This window comes from Notechis scutatus, chromosome 1, assembly GCF_049901735.1.
Source record: "Notechis scutatus isolate UNSWTSFEM ecotype Mainland chromosome 1, rNotScu1.2, whole genome shotgun sequence".
Taxonomy (NCBI): Eukaryota; Metazoa; Chordata; class Lepidosauria; order Squamata; family Elapidae; genus Notechis; species Notechis scutatus.
The window spans coordinates 41,143,542-41,165,983 of record NC_142009.1 but is presented as its reverse complement, the minus strand read 5'-3'; the positions used below and the strand labels follow the sequence as shown (position 1 = coordinate 41,165,983).

Sequence of the window (22,442 nt, the reverse complement as noted above, 5' to 3'; positions counted from 1 at the left end):
GTTGTTTCAGTGCTTACCAGGCTGCTGCTGCAGTCATGTCATGCCTATTTTGAACATTCTAGGACAGTTTCTCAGCCATTCTTGTAATCCCTTGCTACCTTCCTCATCCAACAACAAGCATTTAGCTGCCTATTGGCCTTGGACTTGCAATTTCTTGCTGGCTTCACTACTGATTTTTCTCCCTTCAGGCTTCCCACAAGCAATGTAAAGTAAATGGGAAAACCAGCAGGAATTAGAGGGTTTTTTGCTTTTCTGTCTACCATAGTCATTTCATTTCTCTGTTTAGATAAGATATATCACTAAATCAATGACCTAACAGGGCACGGGATGTCTCGTATTAAATAATCCTAAAATACTTTTAAGTGCTTCTGTGCATCTGTATTAAGTATTAGGTATTTCTCAGGCACTTCCAGGCTCCTCATGCTATTATAGTCTGAACATATTCACAGGAGACATTTCCATTCCTAACATGCAGTCCACAACATACAAGTCTGCAAAACTAGAAGCATCATCTGCCAGTATCAAATGTTCTGTTTATGCCCAGGTGGTTTCCTTCTGTTAAGCTGTAGAATTGCACCCATAGAAACACATGTTTTCAGTGAACCTAATTGTTACTGGTGAAGAAAACACCGTTTAACAAATTATAAACACTGTTCCTTGTAGAATATTTTTTTAAACTCTGCCTAATCTTTATTTCATACTTCACTATAAGATGCAACAAGAACCATGTCATCAATAAAGGAGAATATTTGTAGTTCAGGGTTAAAATCAGGGGTCCTTGGTGCTCTCTGAGCTTGATATTTTTTATGCAGACATTATCCAAACTAGGTAACAGGGCAAGCACTAGCACAGATGACGTTACTGCATACAAAATACCAAATTCAGAGAGCACCAAGGACCCCATGTTCCTCCTATCCTTTTTGATCAAGGAGGAATTTCAGAGGGCAACTACAGTTAGTCCTCAACTTACAACAGTTCATTTAGTGACCTGTTGTGGTTAGCCGGCAGCAGGTGCTGAGGAGAGCAATGACTCTGATGAGGGGCCAGGACCTTCAGGGAGTGGACTGCTGCCTTCAGAGATTGTGGGGGCTGACAGCAGTGACGAGGAGGTTCCTGAGGAGCCTGTGCCAAGTGCACGTGCATGAAGGATTACTCGGTGGAAAGAACAATTACAGCAGTACAGGTGACTCGGGAGTAAGGCTGCAAGGTAATGGCCCCTCCCTTCAAGAGGGTAAAAGCCAAGTTTGAAAAAGTATTCTTTGCAGAAAGCAAAGAAGCTCTGAAACTCAACTGGTGGACATCTTAGTTTGCGTTTGAAGAATTCTGTAAATTAGTTCTTATCTCTGGGTTTTTGGCAGCCTTGACAAACAACTTGGCAAGGCTCTTTCTTGTCGGAGCTAATTGGTGGAAAGCAGCCTTTTATCTGTAAAGGAACAGAATTGTGATCAAACCTTAAAAGGTGGGGGCTGCTGCCTTTGTCTGTGTTTGCTCTCTGGGAACCCAGTTGGGTCAGAACAGTGACCTTTCAGCGGCACTGAAAAATATGGCATGTGATTGTTTTTCACACTTACGATCTTTGTGGCAGCCCCATGATCATGTGATCAAAATTCAGATGCTTGGCAACTGGTTCATACTTATGACCGTTGCTGTAGTCCCAAGGACATAAGATTCCCTTTTGCGACCTTCTGACAAGCAAAAGTCAATTTATCAACTGCAGTGATTTGCTTAAGAACTGTGGCAAGAAAGGTCATAAAATGGGCAAAACTCACTTAACACCAGAAACCTTGGGCTCAATTGTGATCATGAGTTAAGGACTACCTGTACTATAGTGCAGTTGGAAGAAAACATTCACCCTTTTCATGGATATTACTTTGTGCTTGTATTACCATTGCTGCCCTTCCATCAATGACGCTTTAAATATATGCAATGGGTAATCTTATTGATTGAGCAGCAGTAGATAACCTTTAAGGCAGACCCAGTCCTGAAGCACAATTTCTGCCTCCCCCAAATCCCTTTCTAAAAAGGGAAAAGTAAAAATTTGCATCTGACTTCCAAAGAAACAGCATATGCAGGCATATAAACGCACCCCATCCTCTTCCATGAAATCAGCACAGCACAAAGAGGGGTCAGGGTGATTAACAAGGGGCCTGAAGTCAGAAAACAGCCAGTCACGTGGTCTTTAATCCGCACTGGTAGCCAAGGGTCAGAATCCACAATGCCTGGAATGCAAGGCAAGATCCAGAAGCTGGAAGCAAAGAAAAGGCAGCAAAGACAGCCTTTTGAGCTGTCAAGCAGAGTAGTTGGCAAGGCAGGAGTGCAGCTACACACAGGACTGATGTAACTAACTGGTTGCTTCAGGGCAAATAATAATTGCTAGCTATTTCTCAAGGGCAGAAACGTTCTCCTTTACCCATCCACAGATCAGTGGTTTGTGCATCCTCTAACCCCACTTTTCCTTCTATATGTCAGAATAGTGTTTTCCAATTTGCAGTGGCATTAGTGACAATGTTTGTTTTTCCTGTTGTGTGTCAACCTCTTCTATTTCATTTGATTGCTATTGCTGTGGAAGTCCCTCCCCTCCTGTCACCCGATCTGTGCCTATTTTGCCCAGGGCTTCTAGATTAGTAAAACAACACACCTTTTTTTTTTTGAACCGTTTTAACAGGCAGAGAAGAGTGTGATTTTAGACCATCTTCCTCTTTCCTGTTTCTTGTTCCCTGCATCTTTGTCGTCAGTCACGCTCCATTTCAAACTTACTCTGGCAATTAGATTAAGCTATGGATAATTGGTCCTTTTAGTCACGATGATCTGGTAATCAGATTTTATATTTTATTTTTTATAAAACTAATTACAAAGTCAGGTTCAGAAGAAACGTGCCATTGATTCCTGGTTACCAAGTACCAGCAATGTACTATTAAACATCTTCAGAACTTGCGTCCTGGGTTCCCAAAGACATTTTGATAGCTATTCCAGAAAACAGGTTGATGGTTCTGATAGGCCTTAGGTCTGACCCAATAAAATGTTTCATATTTTTAGCTTATGTGAAGCCAATATAGCTAGTTCATATTTTAAAACATTATTTGAAGCCAGGTTAAACTAGATGCCTATGTTAATATTGTCCTTTATCAATCTAAACTGAAGAATGCAACCCATTATCTTACTATAGTGCTTATTAGTCACTGTTTCTAGATGTTACCAAGCCACGTGGATAGGTCGTGAAAGATTAAGCCATGTATTATTAGGACTCAGTCAAAAAGAATCTTTTGAAAAAGAAATGGGATTTTCTAATCTTACAGAAGTTAGCTGCTAGGCCATTTTTTCATCCCTGACTTGAGCCTGGAGAAATGACTATGTTTCATTTTCTTTGTACCAGAATTATAGTTGAAATTTTTGCCCTAACACTATTTCTTTTTTTCCACAAGCAGTGTCAGAAAGACAATGATTTAATTTGCTGTTTATCTGTTCTTTTGTTAAATATGTTTGCAATAATTTGGATAATGCTAATAGAAAACTGGCTTTCTATTCCTTAGTCTGGCATATCCTAGTTTTTTAAATAAAATCTTCCACTCTGCTCTAAGAAAAACAGTGACTTAAGATAGAGGCTGGCTGGAGATTCTGGGAATAGCATCTGAAGGATAGTAAGTTGAAGAAAGCTGTTCTATCCAAAGGAGAATAGGTATCTTATTCCATCAGACCCACATGAAATCCTCTAAAAGAAGTTCAGAAATGGCTTGTTTTTCTACCTAGCAGAAAGTTTTTTTTTTTTAATTAACACATTTTGGTCTTCCTACTGCTGTGATGGCAAACCTATGGCACACGTGCCAGAAGTGGCACGCAGAACCATCTCTCTGAGCATGCCAGCAGTCACCAGTTGATCTTTTGGGTTCTGGCACATGCATGCATGCCGGCCAGCTGGTCTTCACGTGCCCGGGAGTGCCGGAAACTAGAAGAGCAGCTCCCTGGCATACATGCACGCACTGGGAAGCTGAACTTTTGGTTTCCAGTGCACGCAAGCCTGCTGGCCAGCTGGTCTTCGCGCATACATGCACGCCAGAAACCAGATGACCAGGTGGCCGGCACATATGCTGGGGAGTTGCTCTTCCAGTTTCCAGTGTTTTGTTGTGCGCATGTGCATGTTCCCATTTCAGCACTCGGTGCCGAAAAGTTCACCAACACTGTCTTACTGTATTCATCAGTGACAAACTTCATCAGCAGCTATTACTCAGTTATAAGGAGAAAAACACTGGAGTTTTTTAATATTGTTTTTAAAAACTATAAGAGTTAAGCACAAGGAAGTAGGGAGGTATTCATATACTTTATAGTACCAGTTTTGCTAAGTAAGTAAACGATACATATTTAGTCCCCAAGAGTGCATTATGCCGGCCAGTTCAGCAACTGTTTGATCAACTTTTAATTTTTGATATGAGATTCTTACTTAACTCATAGTTTAACACCCTAAGTCATAAAATAACGAGTCAGAATTAACATAATGAAACTTAGTACTAACCAAAAAGACTGTTTATAACAATACGACAAATAATGCAGTAGCAGTGGGCCTCCAATAAACATTTTGTTACAATACCCAGCATTTCTCCAAGGATCAGAGAGCATGCTGGCCATATAAAATTTGTAGATCTTGTTGATATGGTTGAAGAACACTGAGCTAGATTATAGATCCAAATCATTTATTCCAAACTTCAGTTTCTAAATATCAAGGGAGCCATCATACCAAGGCCTTTTAATATTTATCAATGCACTAAATTACTCATAAAAGCATAGTGTTTGATTCTCGTAATGGACATTTTATTGTTCTGCATCTCTTCCCATAAAGTGCTCTGAGAGAATTAAATATCAAAAAGTTTTGTTCATGCAATGTTCTTTTTTAAAAATACATGAAATCTTAGTGATTGGTGATTTAAAACTATTTAAAGCATTTTGAATAATTCAATAATTTAAATTGGCTCTAACCCAAGCCATACAACTGTAGCTGGGGTGCACAATTGGCACTTCCCAGTCAGACAGGATGAAAACCTTAGGATTACAAAGTAGTTACACTTCTCTTTAAACATTTAAATCAAACAAATGAATGGAACACTTACCGTATCTTGGTTTTCCGACATAAGAATAAGGCAAGTCAGAATTATCTTCTGCAAATGGGATCAACAATGCTTGGAGGAAAGATTGTAAGAGTAGTAAGAACCCTTGGCCTTTTCAGTTTCTTAGTGGCAAAGACAGACTGATTATGTTGCCACACTGAAGAGTTCCATAGCAAGCTTGCATCATTAGATGCTTCTCTTTCCACCCCACTTCAGTAGAAGGAGATACAGACAGTGAATATCTGGTGCCAATTTGTCAGTTTAGCAATAAAGAAATAGCAAATTGTGGGTTGAGAAGAAAACAAAAGTGAACCAGGAAAATTATTTTGAAGTTTGTGTATGCATCCACCAAGAAAAGACAGTAAGTTCATTTATAGGGCCATGTTAAACCTACAGTTTGCATCCAGATCAGCTGTGTCCATGCCCGACAATAATTCTCCATTTGCTGAATCAAATCTTGCTATTTCTCAACTCCATGTTTTTGTATATATTTCTGGGTTTTGTGGCCTTTTCTGACCTAGTTCCTCTCATGTATGCTAGATTAAATTTTTATAACTCATAGTGGTGTTAACTGGATGTATTGTTAAGGGTTCTAGTCTAAAATTTCTGGAGGACAAGGTAGAGAAGATACTTTATAATATAATTCTCTTGAACAAGTTAATTGGTTATGTAAATATAATTCATTATATTTAATAAATGTTTAATAAATCTTATGAGTAGATTTTTGCTATTAAATCAATAAATTAACTGTCTTTAACTTATACTTACCAGAATTAAATTATACATTACACTAGTGTCTCTCATACTTAATTGCAAGTTCTCTTTTATATTATCTATATCTTTCCTTGCAAATATTGTTTTTTTCCCCAAAATACTTCTCCCAAGCTTCTTATTTCCAGAACTAAAATTAGCTTGTAGGGAGTGGATATTAAGGGGAAAAAATAAGAATGTTGAGCAAGTGATGAGTTAAGCACATCCACATATAAACCATAGATTGACATTTCAGCAGGACATGACAGATACAAGAAAACTGTCTTCATTGGTATTTGTTGGTGGATTCCATTTTGATAGAGCCCTATTGAATCTGTGAATAATTTCTCTTACATCCATACTCTAATGTGTAGTGAGGCATCCACAATATTTCTGTGTATTCTAACCTTGCTGATAAAGTTTTATTTATTTTTTTCCATAATGGTGTCAAGAAAGCCATAGGAAACAAGATGAAAACATTTGGGTTTCTTTTCATAATGCAAACTTTCCTGTGTTTAAGATAGTACTCCCTGGCATTCTTGTGTGCTTCTCAATAAAAAGGATCATTTCTTTGTTGAGTAAATGTTGCAATCTCACAGTTAGAATACCTAAAAGCTTTAGTCTTCAGCAGCTGTTTGGGCTCCTCTGCTCCACACCTCTTGTGAGATTATTATACACTGTGTACATCAAGAGTAATAGCACATTAGGTGGTGTTTAGACTAAACAGCCACAAAGGAGGAGGAAGAGGAGGAGGAGGAGGAGGAGGAGGAGGAGGAGGAGGAAGAGGAAGAGGAAGAAGAAGAAGAAGAAGAAGAAGAAGAAGAAGAAGAAGAAGAAGAAGAAGAAGAAGAAGAAGAAGAAGAAGAAGAAGAAGAAGAAGAAGGGCAAAGGAGGAGCTCACCCCATCATGTGGTCCACAACCCAGCATCCTAACCACTAGGCCACCATATCCCCTCAATATAATAACAGATACAGTTAATAAGAAAAATTAAAACGCAAGACAAATTTGGTAGAAATGCAAAATGGATAGAAGACAGAAAACAATTTGATCAGGAAGCAGAAACAAACTTCCCACGACCCTTTTTTGAAATGCAAAAGAGAACTCAATGTAACAATATAACAAATATATTTATAAAATAATGGAATGATGTATGAAGTAGAAAATGCTTTTTTTCTTCTCTCACAAGGACTGAAAAATACAGTGGCCTTTCCCTCTTAAGTGATATGGTATACTTATTAAGCTGTTATATATTTCATTTTTCAAAAAGGCAATTATATGATAATTATGCTTGTGTTTAATCAGTTAATCAGCAAATTTATAACAAGTAGAAGTTATGGTAATTCAAAGCCCATTTTAAAAATGACTTTGTGTCTTTACTATATTTTAAAATGCAATTATTTGGTTTCATGGTATATTTGTTGTTTAATATTGATTTTTTTCTGTGGTCTTCACATTTACCATTTTACCATTCTAAGAATAATTTATCATCTTCACTTCATCCTTTGAATTGTTACAAGAGCCTGTGAATTTGGGCTCACCAACATCTGGTTGTGCCATGTGGATGTAAGGTGCCTATAGGCCAGTTGTCACATATTCTGAGCTGGTTTTGGAAGCTGTCATGAATACAAATAATAAAGTCTATTTACACATATACAGTAATCATTTCTTATGTAGTTAGGTGTTAGTCTATCAGAGTCAATTACACCTGCCTCCCATTGCTTTCAGTGGTCTTTTTCTCAGCCTTATAGTTGGGAACCATCCTTCATGAACATCTCTCTCTCTCTCCCTCTCTCTCTCTCCCTCCCTTCCTCCCTCCCTCTCTCTCTTTCCTCTTTCAGGAGAGGATGACGATGATGATGAATGTGGCGAAGAGAAGCTACCATCCTGCTTTGATTATGTGATGCACTTTCTGACCGTCTTCTGGAAAGTCCTTTTTGCCTTTGTGCCCCCAACAGACTACTGGAATGGTTGGGCTTGTTTCGTAGTGTCCATCCTCATGATTGGCCTTCTCACAGCTTTCATTGGGGATTTGGCATCCCATTTTGGCTGCACAATTGGCCTGAAGGATTCTGTAACTGCAGTCGTATTTGTTGCATTGGGAACTTCAGTACCAGGTAAGAAAAAAGAAATAAAAGACACCAAAAATAATTTATGTTCCTGCTATTACTTCCTTCACTGTAAAATGAGTATTCCCAGTAAGCCTGGAACAATCCAGAATTTGGCTGCAATTACTTCAGATAAACTCCACTGGAATCTCACGGATTATTTCAGAACAAATGACTGCCAATTGTAGCTCTAGGTTGTGTTTCCCTATCCTATTAACCTTTTTTAAACCAGAAAAAAATATTTTTGAATCATCTGTGGCTGAAAAGCCACTCCATTTATTACTTCTTGACTCTGGGAACTAACCTTTATCTAAAATGCTATTTCTTATTACATTACTTATTCGGAAGTGCTACATTTACATAAAGCTTGCCAAATTTTAAGTAACCATAAAAAAAAAACGAATACAGTCTCAAAATAAGCAAGATATTAAATAGGTTTTCCTATCTGAAAGTGCTACAGAGAGGTACAATGTCAGTTGTGCATTGCTTTAGAAAGCAAACAATCATGATTATGAAATCCAGTCACAGTAGGGTCCACACAAGGTATGGAAAGGGGCTTTAATTTTTTCTTCCTTTTCATGGTCCCAATGATACATCAAGGCAATAGGTGCTTTTCTATCATTCTAAAAATTACTTTGATATGATATGATGAATGATAGAACAATTGTAATCTGTCTCCTATGGATCCTAACTCTGTGGATGATAAATTTTTAGTGTCACATGTTTTATCTGTATATAGAGAAGTGGAGGGGTAAAAAAATTCAGGCAAGGCATAGTTGATGTTACTTAAAGGCAGAAGAAAACTCATTGGGACAAGACCAATAAAAGTGATTCCAAGAACAGTAGACCTGACTATCTGATGCGTTTTTAGGTTGTCCCCAGCAGTGGAATTATAGATCATATTTCTCTACACATAAACTAGGGAAGATATATACATTTATTTATTTTATTTATTTATAACTTATGACATTTTATGCCACCCATTCCCCTACAAGGTGACTCTAGTCTAGGTACTTAACAAGTCATAAAACAAGCAAAAATAATTAAATATTAAAACTGCACAGGTTAAAGTGTAATTCAACTACATATCTGAAAATATTAATCATAGAATTTCCTGATATATACAGCTTGTGTTCAGTCATTTAGCAATGGCCTCCTGCACTATGGGAATGTCAGGGAAATTTGCTTGCTGACACTCTGTGTATACATTTTTCCATATAAACATGTCACATACATGTTTGTATCATATCTGTTAAGAATATATTGGCATTTACAGATCTCTTCTAGTATATTAACTCTAAGGTTACAAAAATGTTTTGGCCTGAAGAGATAAAACAAAGTAGAATAATAATTCTGAGTACAATAGAGGTCATAAGATGTATTTATTTATTTATGTATTTATTACATTTATATGTTGCCCATCTCACTATTACAGCAACTCGGGTGGCTTGCAATGTGATAAAAAGATAAAAAGGATAATGCAAAGCAATTAAAATTAAGAAGACTAAATAAATTATGGTAAATTTCCTAGTTTCTCCAGAATGATTACAGTGAAAAGGCTTGCACAAAAGACAACTGGAGTGATTGTGTCGGATTCTTCCTCGTTTTATATTCGTAGCATTTCTTTCTGAACATATTTTAATCTTATGTAATCAATACTTCGTCTTTCACATCCCTGGATTTATTAGGAAATTTTTCCTTTTACTAGTTTTAGGGAGAATTAAATAAGATGAGAATTAAAAAAACACTCATAATGATACTAAGTAAATTTACTATTAATATTCTACTTAGTGGTTTTTGAAATCTTTTTGTTCCCAAGTCTACTTCAAGATGGCATAATAGAATAATTATGCTATAGAAAGCATAATAAAATGCTTTCTATATTGCTCAATGGCGTCAATTAATGATTAGGATCTTGATGTCCATGTCCAGTGGCAGGGAAGACAACCAAGGCCCAAGCAGAGGAAGCGAGCAAGTGGGAAGTCACAGTTAAAGGGCCAGTTCTATTAATTTGCATTGTGAGGCCCAGAATTATGTGTCATTCTCCATTGACTTAACCCTGCATTAAACATCTTTTGAACAAGACAGCTTCGTATCAATCTCATTGCCTAATTCCCAGCATCATAATTTTTTTTCTGAGTAATATTTACAGTATTTTTCGCTCCATAAGACGCAGCTAGGTTTAGAGGAGGAAAATCAAGAAAAAAATATTCTGAACCGGAGCCTGAAGGGACCACAGATAGGTGTCCTCTGATGTGCCAGCTCTGCCTATTGACTCCTGCACTGTGGAAAAGAAGAGGCGGGGTTCAGCACTGTAAAAGGACCCCGCTGCCGCAGCCCGGCTGCTATTCACCATATTCGCTCCATAAGACACCCAGACATTTCCGCCCACTTTTGGGGCATGGAGTGTGTCTTATGGAACAAAAGATACGGTAAAATTGTGAGTCACGTTCAATTTTAAGCGAAGAATAGATGTGTAATAGAGTTGCAGTTTCAACATAAATTACAATCATCTTGTCAGTAGTATGAATGCTAGGGGTAGGAATATTTGACTGAAATCATTGCTAGATAAGGTAATTGAATTATCCAAATGAGACATCTATTTGCCACTTAGATGCTTCTAAGTTTCTTTTTAAAGAAATGGAATTCTTTACTGGAACGTAGTAGAACTCATGCATATAGTTCAGTCCTGTTGATCTCACTGAATAACGTGATGATACTTAAACTATGTTTATTAACATAATGTTTGTCATGTTACTGTTTATCTTTATGTTCATGGTTTGATAGAGGCCCCAAGATCCTTACAGTAGCCAAGTCTTGGGTATGGCAAGCAGAACCCTTCCAAAAGATGCTGCTGAATTTCAGTCAAAATGAAATAAAGAGGGATATTTTTTTAAATAAGGGCAAACTGACCATATTAGAGTGGCAAAACCTCAAAGAACCAATAAAGTAATAGAGTGTTCTGTATTTCTTTCCCACTGTCTATTGATCTTCCAAATTTTTGCATTGTCATTATGGAAGGCCTAAGAAAAGTAGAATACACAGATTTTTTTAAAATAAATAGATTAAATATTTAACCTAAATAGCTAGAGCTTATAGTTAAATCCACCTGTGTCCCAATTCACTAGTTCCACTAAACTATTCATCTGCATGTCAAATTGTCAATCAAAATTATTTATTTGTTTCAGAAATGCATTGTTTAATAAAAATAACAATTTTTATTGTTATATGCTCTCCAGAGTCATTTTCCATGAGATGGGTGGCCATATAAATTTGATTAATAAAAACATAATACAATTATCAGAATATTTTTTCCTTAAAGAAGGAAAAAAGGAATAATCAAGACCCAGTAAAACTCTCACACCTATAAATCATACAACCATGCCAGAACAATATTTGTAAAATGAAATGATCAGTCAAAAATTGAAAGGTGCTTATCAAAAGTTGATTGCCTAAGTCCTTTCTGAATCTGGTAATTTCCAGAAATCTGGCTCTGTCATTCCTAAAATTTCCAAACAGCATGGCCAACATACACTCAGCTGAAGGATCCAGATTGAAGACAGCATGTCCTTTTGGGCCATAGTTTCATTATCATATCTATATGCCATAAAATAAATTGAAACTAAAATTAAATTCCCTCTTCACAGGGAACCCTAGGGTTTACAATTCTATGCAGGATGCTAATGTTCTCACTGACAATTCTCATAATTTGCATCACAAAACAGTTTTCTAAGTTGTGGGGGTGGGATGGATAGACAAAGTTTTCAGCCCCAACTTGGGCTGCTAAAATAGAAGTCGGTTGCAGACATAACATGAACCTTTACACACATAAGCAGATCTCACTTTTCTCCAGCCTAGTATAGATAGTCCTCAACTTATGACCACAACTGAGCCCAAAATTTATGTTGTTAAATGAAAAATTCATTAAGTGGGTTTTGCTCTATTTTACGACTTTTCTTGTCATATTTGTTAAGTGAATCACTGAAGTTGTTAAATTACTAACATGGTTTCCGCAATTGTCTTTGCTTATCAGAAGGCTGCAGAAGGTAATCACATAACCCTGAGGTACTTCAACCATCATAAATATAAACCAGCTGTCAAGATCCAAATGTAAATCACATGACCATAAAAATGCTGCAATGGTCGTAAGGGTGAAAAGTGGTCATAAGTCACTTTTTTCAGTGCCATTGTAACTTTGAATGGTCACTAAATGAACTGTTGTAAGTTGAGACCTACATGCAATTTACTAGTTTCCTCATGCCTTTACTAATAAAGGAACCAGTATTCAACTCCCAGTTAGTCAGATGATCACCTGACAGGCAGGTGTCTGGACAATAGGAAATATATTGGTTGTGCTGGTTTGTTACTCTATTGATGAGTTTGGGTTTTTTTTAAACCCCAGCTCATGTTTTATGTATGCTGCCTTTCTGTTTCTGATATTTTTACAATGTGTTTTAGTATTGTTAGCCACCCAGAATTCAGAATGTGAGATGGGCTGCTATGTAAATTGAACTTATTAATAAATAAACAAACCAATAAATTTCATACAAACTGTCCTGTGAATGAAGAGTGTTTTGCAAGAAACCTTGCCACCCACAGCTTGCCAAAAACTCTGCTGGCTGTTGCAGAAGGACCTAGAATGAACTTTCTTATTTTGACATCACTTCTGCAGTCTAATTATTCAGTTGCTGTGGAGCAACAGAGGCAGAACTCTGGAGAAATTACCTTTTTTTAACAGCCCTTATAGAAATGTCCACAGTGCTATTTTTATGAGTGAAAGTAGCTTTTGAATTTTAATATAAATTAATATTCTTGCCCTACCTATTTGGCCTTGCCTTTCTATGGGGATGAAGCTGAGACCTGCATCCAACATATCATAGAAAAAAGCTGTTTCTAAACTCCTGCCAAGAATGACATTTTAAAGAAGTACTTTTGTAGGCTGAGCTATCTTCTCTCTCTTTTTATCCAAGGTGACCCGAGGCTGGTGTACTGAAAACATTCAGTTAAAACAGCTTGGAATACTTATCTTCTTTTTTTTTTTTTTTACAAAATACATATAGTTGCATACTTGGGATGGATTTTAAATAACAATCAATTCTCCTTTACTAGTGAAATGTTTGTGACTGGAGCACCATAAGATTAGCATCTGTTCAGGAAAATTAAATAATGCAGGTAATGGATGAAAGAGGTAGACATCCAACAATGCTTTGGAATACAGAAAGACAAGTAATTAATGTGCAACTTGGATTGCCTTCTAATCTGATTTTGTACAATAGGAGCCAAATTGATATTTTCATAGTAATGCCTATCTATTTTATTTACTTTAGCTTCCATTTAAGTTGATACCTGTATTCTTTGACATGACCACAATTGAGCGCAACATTTCTGTTGCTAAGTGAGATGTTTATTAAGTGAGTTTTGCCCCATTTCTTGACACATTTGTTAAGTGAATCACTGCCTCTGTGAACTTAGTAACACAGTTATTAAATGAATCTGGCTTCTCCATGACTTTGCTTGTCAGAAGGTCATAAAAGGTTATCACATGACCCCGGGATACTGCAAACATCATAAATATGAATCAATTGCCAAGCATCTGAATTTTGATCACATGGCGTCATTGGATGCTGCAACAGTCATAAGTCTGAAAAGCAGTCATAAGTCACTTTCTTCAGTGCTGTTGTAACTTTGAACGATCACTAAATGAACTGTTGTAAGTCAAGGGTTATCTGTATAGTGAAGCTGTTCAAACTATCTGCCCTCAGACCCGATTCAGAAATTACCATTATCATGAACTCATACAGTAGATCTATGCTTTTCACAAGTCACTTTCTGAGCTGATTCACACTTTCTGCTAAGGCATAACGTGCTTTGGTTTAGGGAAGCATGATCCTGCCAATAATGACTTACCATTGTGCTAAGCACCCATTGGGGCTTCGCATCATCAAATCAGTTAAGTCCAAAGTATACTAAGTCCCCTAAACTTATTTTATAGAGTTTGTGTTAATATTACAAGTATTGTTTTAATATTATTATGAAATGATATCACATTATCATTAATGTAATTATGAGAGCTAGGAACCATAATTCCAATTTATATTTCAAAAAATAGCTGTAAGAAAAACTACACTGTCTTAATCACGGTGTTTGTTAGTGGGCAGTTGAACAGTTCATAGAGGGGGAAAAATATTTTTTGTTCCAGAGAAGGAATGATGAGGAGAGAGAAAAGAGGAATTTGCAAAGCAGATTATTCTTAACCATCCGAAGATCCTGGGCAGGAGAAAAATGGAAGCTGAAGTTGTAGGTTCAGCTTCTGTTTCTCCCGTGTATCAGGTCTCTTCCAATTGATTGCAGATGCAAAAATGGTTTGAAATGCAGGCATACGTTGTGATCCCCTTTTAGTTATAGCTACTTCAATTCCTTTAATGTCTGAACCACTGGGCTTAGGTGGTTTCAGTTGATGTTTATTACTACCTTATACAGGCAGAAAAAACTGCACTTCAAACACGGAAGCACATATATCTAGAAATTATAGATATAAATAAAAACTAAACAAAAATAGAATAAAAGAGCACAATAGCAATGATCACTTAAGATTAATGCTATTCTGTGGTTGAGTGAGTAAATGAGATGAGTGAGAACAAAAAGAGGCACTTAATCGAGCAATAGGATACATCAAAATCCTGGTCAAATGGAAGAAGCCACAAATAAGCTTCATATTCTCTGCCAGCTATTTCTTCAGAATAGGATCTCAGATTCCCTGTAAAAAAAAGCAAATGAGGAGCACATGGCTTGGGATTCTACAGAGCCATCCCCATTTGGCATATGTCCTGATGTAGAGGGGTATCTTTAAAATACCCCCCCCCCCCCCCGCCGCAGAACTGCAGGGGGAGTGCATCCAACCCACCAAGGTGAAGACCTGGAGAAATTTCAGAACCAAAAAAGAGGAAGGATTGGGTGATAGCACACACCCATTCCGGGGGGAAATCCACAGAACACAGGATTAGATTAACTTTAAAATCTAAACCATGGGTGTCAAACTCGAGGCCCATGGGCCGGCCCCGGTCTGCAGGGTGTTTAGATCTGGCTCATGGGGCTGCCCCGAAAACAGTGAAAGAGTGGCCCGCAGTGCCTCTGGCAGCAAAAATGAAACTTGGGAGGCCCTCCTGAGCTCCATTTTCACTGGCAGAGGGTTGCAGAAAACCATCACAGCCTAAAATGGAGCTCGGAAGGGTTGTAGGTGGCCCTCCCGAGCTCTGTTTTTGCTGGCAAAGGGTTCAGGCCTTCACAGTTGCCCCAACGTGAGTGACATCAAGCTGGCCATGCCCACCCCAGCCCCCCAAGGTCAAACACAACCCTGATGCAGCCCTCAACGAAATCAAGTTTGACACCCCGATCTAAAATCTGGCATATTGGCATAATGTACCGGGAAGGGGCTTTGTAAACAGAGACCTAAAGATTGCAGTTTGCTAGTAGCTCTTTTTAACAAGTTGATTTAAAACTGTGTCTAATTACTAGTAGAGGCAGAAGTACAGGAAAAAAGCCACTGGGCTAAGATTGGTAGAATATCAATTCTAGACTGTGCAACTTCGAAGTCTATCCAGATCTTGCTTTTGGCTAGATTATTTGTCAATGTACCATCCTGCTATTGCTAGAAAACCATTTATCTAACAGCACAAGGTTCAATAATAGTGTTTCTTTTCACTTTACAGATACATTTGCCAGCAAAGTAGCAGCAACACAAGATCAATATGCAGATGCTTCCATAGGTAATGTCACTGGTAGCAACGCTGTGAATGTTTTCCTGGGAATCGGCGTAGCCTGGTCCATTGCTGCAATCTACCATGCAGCCAATGGAGAGACATTTGCAGTCCAACCAGGCAACCTGGCTTTCTCTGTCACCCTCTTCACTATATTTGCTTTTATCAGTGTTGGTGTGCTCCTCTACCGGCGAAGACCAGAGATTGGAGGTGAGCTAGGCGGGCCACGGACTGCCAAGCTTCTGACCTCAAGCCTCTTTGTGCTGCTCTGGCTCTTGTACATATTTTTCTCATCTATGGAAGCCTACTGCCACATAAAGGGCTTCTAAAAAAACAATTGAAGATAGTATCTATTTATATATATATATATATATACACATATATATCTATATATAGAAAGAGATATATATAGATATAGATCTAATATTATTGAACAGAGAAGAAAAGACATTTGCCATGTTCACTGACCTATTGATGGAATGTAGCTTTGTGGCAGGAGTTTGAAATCTGCAGGAGTCTTCACCAGGAGCAGCAGCATTGCAATGGAGTCGTGGGTGCAGGGTCATCTTTGCAACTCAGCCTACAAGGTCATGATGGAGTTACTTTGTATTTCCCTTTCTTTTCCCTCTCTAAGGAGCAGTTGGATGTCAAAGGAGGTTGTTTAGAAAGACCAACAACCATCCTTAGGTTATATCATATTGGGTGAAGGACTTAAGTGAGAGTTCTTGACTTTCTGACCAATATCTTTGTTGCCTTCTTCATTAACTCAAGAACAAGCTGAATCACCATCCTCAATAACACATGTGAGTCTAGAGTGACCAACAGAATCCAAGGGTGTTCCAACCCTATGCTGTTTAGAGGGGGGATAATTTTGTTTGAGGTTTTGTTTTGTTTGTTTTTATTTTTGTTTTGATCCCTCCTTAACTGCCTGGTTGTTCAGATGTTATTAAACCACAGATAACCCTTTCCCATTTTTTTCAGAACTCTATTTATGACCAGCACTCTCTTAAAAGAAAAATAGCCACCTAAACCATATTTAATTAATTCTCCGTTTGCTCCAGACTGTTGATTATAGACTCATGCCCGAAGCCCTAGCATTTTTCTCTGTATTTCTGACATGTTTTGTCAGATAAATTTCAGTTCCCTCCTATGCCCTTTCCATCTACCAATATTTGCTGCTATGCTCTTTCTCATACTCCGATTTGGGAATGCTTTCATTGTACTTGTTGTAATACTTTGCATGAATGAAGCAAACCATAATCTGTAATATAGCATGGAATAGTGATAGTGAAGCTGACTGACCATTGAAAATGCAAGTGTGTTTCTTTCCATATCTTTTCTTTTCAATGAACAGAGTGAGAGTCCAGAAATGGCTGGTATTCATTCTGTTGTTCTGTGTAAGGTTCCTAAGAAGCAATAACCAAGAGCTGGAGAAAGTCTTAGGATTTAAAGGGAAGAAGCTGTGCAAGTTTCATCACATAGAAAGGGATCTGTTTACCAGTCAAGTACAGGACTCAGAAAGTTGTTTATACTGAGTCAAGCCGGTGACCTATCTAGCCCAGGACTCTCACTTAGAGGGATTCTCTGAGATCTCAGGGAGAAGCTTTTCCAGCCCTGTAACTATTTTAACTGGTGATTCCATGAATTGAACTGTTGGATAGTTGACATGCTAGCATGTGCTTTACCACTGAGTTGTGGATGAATTTAGCCTGTTTATTACTAGACTGTTGGAATTAATTGGGACTTCATTGTTCATTTTAAGTATGGACGGCTGTGTTGAACCCTAAATCACCAGAGCTTTTTTTCAGTCACCCATTTTACCCAGAGTATTTATGCTGCATGTGCTCCAGATGCCAACTCTTTGGTCTCTTGCATTGCTTATTCTTTCCGATCCTGCTCTTGCTCTGTGGAAATCGCTGAACATTTGTAAAGGGCAACCCACCATCAGAATACTGTAATTCAAATTTATTCTTCCATGCTGGAGTTAAAAAGTTCTACCACCCCTTGGCCTTCAGAACAACAATGGGTCCTAGCAAGAAATGTGGCACTACCTGCATTGTCTGGCAGTGAATTGGCATTTGTCTCCATTAATTAAAAAGTATCAGTATTGTTTTAGATATTGATAAATACATGTTAATAATGTACTTATCAATGTTCAGAGTAGATTAACGTACCAAAAAGGAGCTTTACTTGGGAACTATCATTCAGGGACAGTGCAACTGAACAGTCCAGTAATATTTATTTTCTAGCTGGTTTGTCTATTGATTTCTCCACACGCTGCCTTTCTAATTTTTTTCCCATTTTTCAGAATTCTCTCATCACTACATCTGAAATATCTAAAGCAGGCAAATCTAAAAGGGGATTAGAGAGAATGAAAGTTACCGAAACAATTCATTTTTCTTTGTTTCTGTTTGTTTCTTTCTGTTTCTTTGATTCAATTTATGGGTGCCAGAGAAGTAAAAATGTGCACAACTTTGCTGCTTCCATGGTCACATGGAAGCAGCATGGGTAGCCATGTGCAGTACAGGGTTTATATCTTTAAAATGGTCCTATAAACACTGTTATTGCAGTTGTAAGCGCACAATAGGCCTGTTTTTGAAAAAGAAAACTGACAAGTAATTAGGGGAAGACAAAAGCCATTGATGTTTCCATATCATAAAAATATAGCCATGGTTACAGTGATTAAGGAGCTGTTCTCTAAGAATCAATGGAGAATCTATGGCCCTTTGGATATTATTGGACTCCAGTTCCCACCAGTATGGCCAGTAGTTCAGACTCATGGGAGTGATATTCAATAATATTTGAAGAATCTCAGGTTTATCCACCTCCAATTGAAAAATGAAAAGATATATATGTAAAATATATTTCTCATTGTCACTTTAGCAATGCTGCTGGATGTCGATTGAAAAAAATCTGTAGACATATTTTCAAGTATTTCTCCCAAATATAGAATTATATTCTTTTGGAGTTTGTAATTTCTCCTTTATTCACGGGGATGCATGACTGATAATGACAATTCTTCTATCACCATGACCCATTTTCTCATGGACAGTAAGTAACATGCACATCCGGTATGTTACGGTAAGAAAAGTGGATATATGAATTCACATCCTTAAAATCCTACTATCCTTAAATCATACAATTACAGAATTGGAAATGACCTGCTCAGTGGATTAATTAAATGGAAAGGCCAGAATACCAATGCTGTAGAAAAAAGACCACTCTATAAAACTGCAAAAACATGAGAGATATTTCATGCTGTGAGGAAACTGATTGCATTACCATATAATGACTGAGTGAATAAAGCAAAATAAGGGATGGAAAATTTTTTAATGCACGTAGAATTTCATACTAGATTTCTATCTGTATATGCAGCCCAGACTCATTGAAATTAATGGTAATTTTGCCATAGTAATGAATTGGATGCCTCAAGTGTTTAGGTATTCCATTCAATACAATGGCTACCATTTTCTCATTCATTTCAGTGCAGAGGCTACCTGTGCAGATGCAGTTTCATTTGTGCATGACATGTGCACACAGAAAGCTTTAAAAGGCCTAGTCTACATCACCAGTGAATGTACACATTAACTGTGGCTATCTCAGATCCTAGTAGCCTCTTCTAGCTATAAAAATAAAAAATAAATTTGTTCTCATATCACCTGGTTAAAAAGATGGAAGTTAGACTAGGCTTTCGATTATTTTGAACAATCTGTGGAATGCTTGAATTCTGAGTTTTTCTTTTAATTTTTTTCCCTGTAAATTGTTTTTCACTTTTTTGTTCTCTGTTTAATTTCATTTGATTTGTCTGTTATGGACTGGGGGAGGGGGGACATTACATTTGGGTTGTTCTGGGATTATTATTATTAATAATAATAATACGATTATTGTGTTTGTGTAAAATTATTTCATTTCATATGTTTTCTTTCAATTTATTGAAGTGTGTAATGCACAGTAACAGAGAAACAGTGTGTACACTAATAGTGATCAATGGTACACTGAGACACAGATAATAAAATGTATAATTAGTTTTGATTTAAAGATCAGCACTTCTGCATTTTCCCTCTATGCTGTCTCATTTCTTTTCTCCATTAATTCATCTCATCTCAACATTTTGTTGTTGTAGTTTAAATGATATAGTATTTCCTTAGACTAGAGATATAATGGATTCTACAAAATCTGGGAATTGCATTTACCAATCTGATGCTTCAACTCCATCTAGAAAATGCAGTCAGATAAACAACCATATTATGTGTTAATTCCTCGCAATGCATAAATTCCTCACAATTTATTCTATTTAAAATACTGTAGTACTACAAAATAACATTAATTCAAAAAACATAATTTTACATTTAAAATTATCATATAATAGTCTTTCATCCTTCAAAATAGCTTGAGTTGTAAAGTTTTAAAGTCTGACTTCCTTTTCATTAATACATAATCATATCAAGGAATTTAATTATACACATATTTCAATATGCACATTTTTATATAAGCAACCTTACTCGTTTTATATAGTCACATTTATTGTTTTTGGTATTGAACATTGGGCTATTTTTAAAGTTCCATTTCACATATTTTCTCATCTTCAGTGGTCACTGTCCTACAATTGAATACTAAAATCTCAATTAAACAAACAAAAATGCCTGGCAAAAAAAACCCTCTCTTCCTAGAGTTGCAATGGATCAAGTGTGTCAAACTTTTAATTCAAGTAGACCTGAGGCACTATGTGGCCCAATTAGTAACTAATATCAAGGATTGTGGGGCTCAGAAGTAGCCATGTATTCAAAACAGGAAGAACTAGGGAAAGAACTAGAAAAGATAACCATTTGGGGCCAAGACGTTGAATTTTGAAAGTGTTGTGAGGATTGTCACAAAAGGCTGCCATATGGAATAAAACACCTTAACAGCTGACAGGGTGTTGTCTGCCACTACAATTTCTTCTGTCTTTTCCTCCAGGTACATTTGCAAACAAATGAATTAGCTCTAGCTACCCATCAGTTCATTTTCTAAGACTGAATTAGGAAATGAGAAGCCAGAAAGATTAAAGATCCAAAGTAGTCATCAAGTAAAAGGAACAGATATTTGGGTAACATTCTCATACCAGCTTGTTGAGATGGGGGTCATGCCCTGGGGATACATAAGGTTTTACAAGGCTGGTAGACCAAGATTGGCCCTTGAGAGATGGTTGCTCCTAGGACAATGTTCTTAGCTGAATTAGCTAGGTATCAAAGAATCAAAATGCAGAGGAGGTAAATTGAGGAAGTAACATGCTTGTATATTAATCACCATCAGTCTGGCACATTATTCCATCCTCATTTATGATGCCAGCCTAAGTCCCATTCAAATGATCTCATTTTGAAATCCCTGGTTAATGCACAAAACTAGTAATGCCTGGTTAGAAATAGATAAGAGCTCTAGTACATACAAGTAATACATTGAAAATCTTACCTTAAATCATGCTGTTTAGCACAGCTTTGTGGAATAGAGGGAATCAAAATTTGACTGATTATTATTTTGTTAAGCATTGGGCTCCAAAAAATCCAGACAACCACTGTGGTAGCCAATGTTATATCATTTGTTTGCTACAATCTAGTGGTCTTCCAAATTTTTACTATTCTTACATCTGGTAACCTTAACTTTTGTAACTCTCATAAAGTATAAAAGCAGTTATAAAATTATAGAGATTGTGGCTTTAGAATTAGAAAGCTGCTTGTTGTTGTTAAAAAATATATGTTATGATAATTGCTTCTCTCCCTCATGCAGGTACAGAGAGATTTATTTGTCCTCATAAAGTAATTGTATTTCTCAGGTTAATAATTTATCATTTATCTGTATGAAAGCCCTTTTACTAGAAGCAATAGCATTTCCTAAGATTTCTACAGTGCTCTCAACCTTGCAAACTGGCTGGAGAATTCTGGGAGTTGAAGTCCATACATCTTAAAGGTGCCAAGGTTGAGAAACTGCTTGAAGAATTAGAAGTATCTTTGCCTATTAAAATGAACACAGGTTTAGCATCATCACTCAAAGTTATGGGGTTAGTGAGGTGGGGAAAAGTCACAGAAGATTGTGATCTTCAGCACAGATGTGCTAGTAGAAAAGGCCTATGAATCAATATTCAGTGGTCCAGTTTCATGATAGGTAGAGCTGCAGTCCCAGGCAATTCCCATGGTTCACTGTGATTTTTTCTTCAGCCAGGTTACTGATGATAAACCTTTTCAGCTCCTCAAAAATTTGGGAAATACCTAACTTGACTCTACTGTTGTGTTTCACACACCAACAAACAAAACAAAAGAGAAATAATTCTCTATAATCCCACTCCCCAGATGTTCTAATCTAGACCATCCTGTACAATGGCATTCATCATCAGGTATTGGTGAATACTGGCATGTCACTCAAAATGTCATGGTATATCACCTTTGATACCCGTGTCAAAGATTCACCAAAGATTCACTGAGCTAGGTAGTCAGAAGAAAAATCACCTAAAGGGTCAGTAAACCATGTTAGTCTTGCTCTCTCTAAGACAGGGGTGTCCAACCAGCTGGATGTGTCACGCACAGGCCACGCCCACCTCAGCGCCATGAAGGGAAAAATGTCGCAAAGTGTCATGTGACAGCAACGTGACACTGTGAGTTTGACATCCATGCTCTAAGATCATGATTCAGTTGTCAAAAAGAAAAAAAGCAATCACTGCTTTAGAATCTATGTTTTCCTTGATCAGTGCCAGCATGAAAAA

The 22,442-nt window shown here is 37.2% G+C and overlaps 1 protein-coding gene across 7 annotated transcripts in view; it reads left to right on the top strand.

Moving 5' to 3' along the window:
- Positions 1 to 19,755, top strand: part of SLC8A1 (solute carrier family 8 member A1) — a 244,860-nt gene extending 225,105 nt beyond the window's left edge. For all 7 annotated transcript variants that reach the window (XM_087961934.1, XM_026684296.2, XM_087961929.1 and 4 more), the window contains 2 exons: positions 7,686 to 7,961; positions 15,662 to 19,755. In XM_087961934.1, the coding sequence (XP_087818060.1) occupies positions 7,686 to 7,961; positions 15,662 to 16,038 (653 nt within the window). In that variant the 3' untranslated portion in view covers positions 16,039 to 19,755. The remainder of the gene's footprint in view (positions 1 to 7,685; positions 7,962 to 15,661) is intronic.
- The last annotated feature ends 2,687 nt before the right edge of the window (positions 19,756 to 22,442 follow it).